The 2,491-nt window shown below is 41.1% G+C and overlaps 1 protein-coding gene across 1 annotated transcript; it reads left to right on the top strand.

The window, feature by feature from the left end:
- Positions 1 to 282: 282 nt before the first annotated feature.
- Positions 283 to 1,986, top strand: LOC135149439 (pollen-specific leucine-rich repeat extensin-like protein 1). Its single transcript, XM_064085164.1, has one exon. It carries the CDS (start codon positions 283 to 285, stop codon positions 1,984 to 1,986), a length of 1,704 nt encoding a protein of 567 aa, XP_063941234.1.
- Positions 1,987 to 2,491: the final 505 nt, after the last annotated feature.

Here is a 2,491-nt window from a genome sequence, read left to right as displayed (position 1 = left end):
TCTCGGAAATTATTACACAATTGCACGATTCACACACAACACTAATAATTACCGCTCCACTACTCTCTTTGTTACCGTTAGTCATCTGCCACGTGTCCCACTACCACTTTCAGTCAGTAAATCGTGTATGTACATATATATATCTGTTTTAAAAAGTTTTTCACTTTTTACACACGATTTTTACTGCCCTCTCTCTCTTGTTCTATACTCTTTATTCTCTCTTAAGCAAATCATCAAACACCTTGCCTGCACTCTTTAAACTCTTAATTTTTTTTCAGAATCATGTCGACAACAACGTTTGAGTTTGATGGAGCTAAGTTTGTGACTAACACCTATGCTGCCATCCTTGACAATGATGAAGCCCCCAAGGAATTTCATCTCATCCAAGATTTTCTGGCTCACAGTGAGCTTATGTATGCTCTGACTCAACCTGAGTCGATTTCTCCCTCTCAAGTACTCACATTCTGGAAGACGGCTCGTTATGATGATGGGGGTGATCATGGCTCTCCATCTCTGACCTGTGATTCTGAGGGTCACGAATATTTTGTCTCACCAGCGACTGTCGGGAAGGCTCTTCATCTTCCTGAACACAATAAGTTCGATTCCTCAGTACCCACTCAAACTCTGAGAGATATGATGATTTTCTTTGGGTACTCAGCTAGTACAGATAAGATGGGGGAACTCAAGCGTCCACATCTCTGCAAGGAGTGGAGCTTCTTTTATGACTGCATCACCAGGGCCTTCGGCAACAAATGTAGCAACTTTGATGCCATCCCTATCTTCAGTCAGCAAATTGGGTATTCTCTGATTCATAATCTCAAGTTTGATTTTGCTACTTCAATATTGAGATTTATTGGTGATAGGAGACAAGAGAATATGAATATTGCGTATTATGCTAGATTTTGTCAGCTCATATTCTCTTATTGTTTTCCTAATGTACCTATGCCTGAATCTGGTAATGAGTTGCCATTTAGAATAACTAAACGTTCCTTCACTGACCTCATTAAAAAGGATAGCAAGAAACCCAATGCACCAGTGTTTGCTATTCCTGTAATCGTACAGGATAAGTTGAGGGTAGCTCTGCCAGATAAGTATGGACCCTTATTCTCTGATGAGAATATACCACACCCTCCTTCTTCATCTGCTCAGCCAGATGCTGACCCAACCTCTGGTCCTTCCCAACAAGGGCCAGTTGCAAAACCTGACCAACCTTTACCTTCTGGTCCTTCCCAAAAGGGGTCAGTTGTAACATCATCACCAAAGAGGGTACTTAGATCTTCAAAATCTCCAACTAAACCATCTCCTCCACCCAGGAAAAGAAGATTTCTTCAGAAAATCTCAGACTTTGATTCTGATGAAGAACCTCAACAACCTCCACCAGTCAAGAAACAGAGAAAGAAAGTCAAGCCCACAATCGTAACTGATCTGACTGTTGAGCCTCCTCAGTCAGAAGATCCTAACCAGGCCTTGATCATATTCTCTGATCAACCACAAACTGCAGATCCAGTAATGGTTGAACCTATCTCTGCAATGCCACTTGATACTACTGCAGCTGATATTCAAATATCAGAAACAATTCCTGAATATCATGATCAAACAGAAGAAATTCAACCAGAGACTGTGTTGAAGATGAATCAGGAATCTCTGATTCAAGTTGAAGACCAAGTTGCAGCTCTTGTTCAGGAGACATCTACTGCTGCAAACTCTGATGCAGCAACAGAAGCTCTGGCATCTCATACTCTGAGTATATTTGTCAATGAGGATGATGATGATGATGCAACAGAGGTCACCTCTGTTCCAATTCAAGCTGCTACTTCTCCAGTCACAATTTTTGATCCAGTCAGAGAAACAACTCCAGTCAGAATTGATTCTCCAGTACATGAACTGTCACCAGTCAGAGAATCTACTCCTACTCCAGTTCATGCATCTCCAATCCAACATCCCATTTCTGTACAGAGAAAAGTTTGTCAACTATCATATTTCTAGAGGATGTGCAGAGCTCAACCTCCATCTGTGGAAGACAGACTTGCCTCTATTGAGGCTACTCAAAGATGAATGCAGCATACTCTGGCTGATTTGAGCTCCTTTGTAGCTCAGCTGGTTCAAGTTCTTACCTCTGCTGATGTCAAAAAGGGGGAGAAAATACCTAAAGAAAAATGCAAATCTGACTAGCAAATGACAAAGAAAAAGCCAGATGGTGATGAAGAGGGAAATAAGGAGATTGCTGATGGAAACACTGGCAAGCAGTTAAAGCTGATGCAAATCAAAGATAAGGAAAGGAGTGATAAGGGTGGAAACTCTGATAGATTCAGAGAATCTCAACAGAAGCACAGTTCTCTGGAAATGATTGCTATGTCTCAAGTTCAGAGCATAAATGAAGCAGTTAGAGTTTCTCAGACAATCTCAAAAGAACTTGCTGTTGTGAATTCTGAAGTTGAACAGAAGAAAGAAAGTCTGATCCCTGAATCAAATAAATTGATTGAAGCTGGAG

This window comes from Daucus carota, chromosome 9 (assembly GCF_001625215.2).
Source record: "Daucus carota subsp. sativus chromosome 9, DH1 v3.0, whole genome shotgun sequence".
Lineage (NCBI taxonomy): Eukaryota > Viridiplantae > Streptophyta > Magnoliopsida > Apiales > Apiaceae > Daucus > Daucus carota.
This window is presented reverse-complemented; position numbering and strand designations above follow the sequence as displayed.

Coding starts and splice junctions, on each gene's coding strand:
- LOC135149439 (XM_064085164.1), top strand. CDS start 283: ATGTCGACAACAACGTTTGAGTTTGATGGAGCTAAGTTTGTGACTAAC.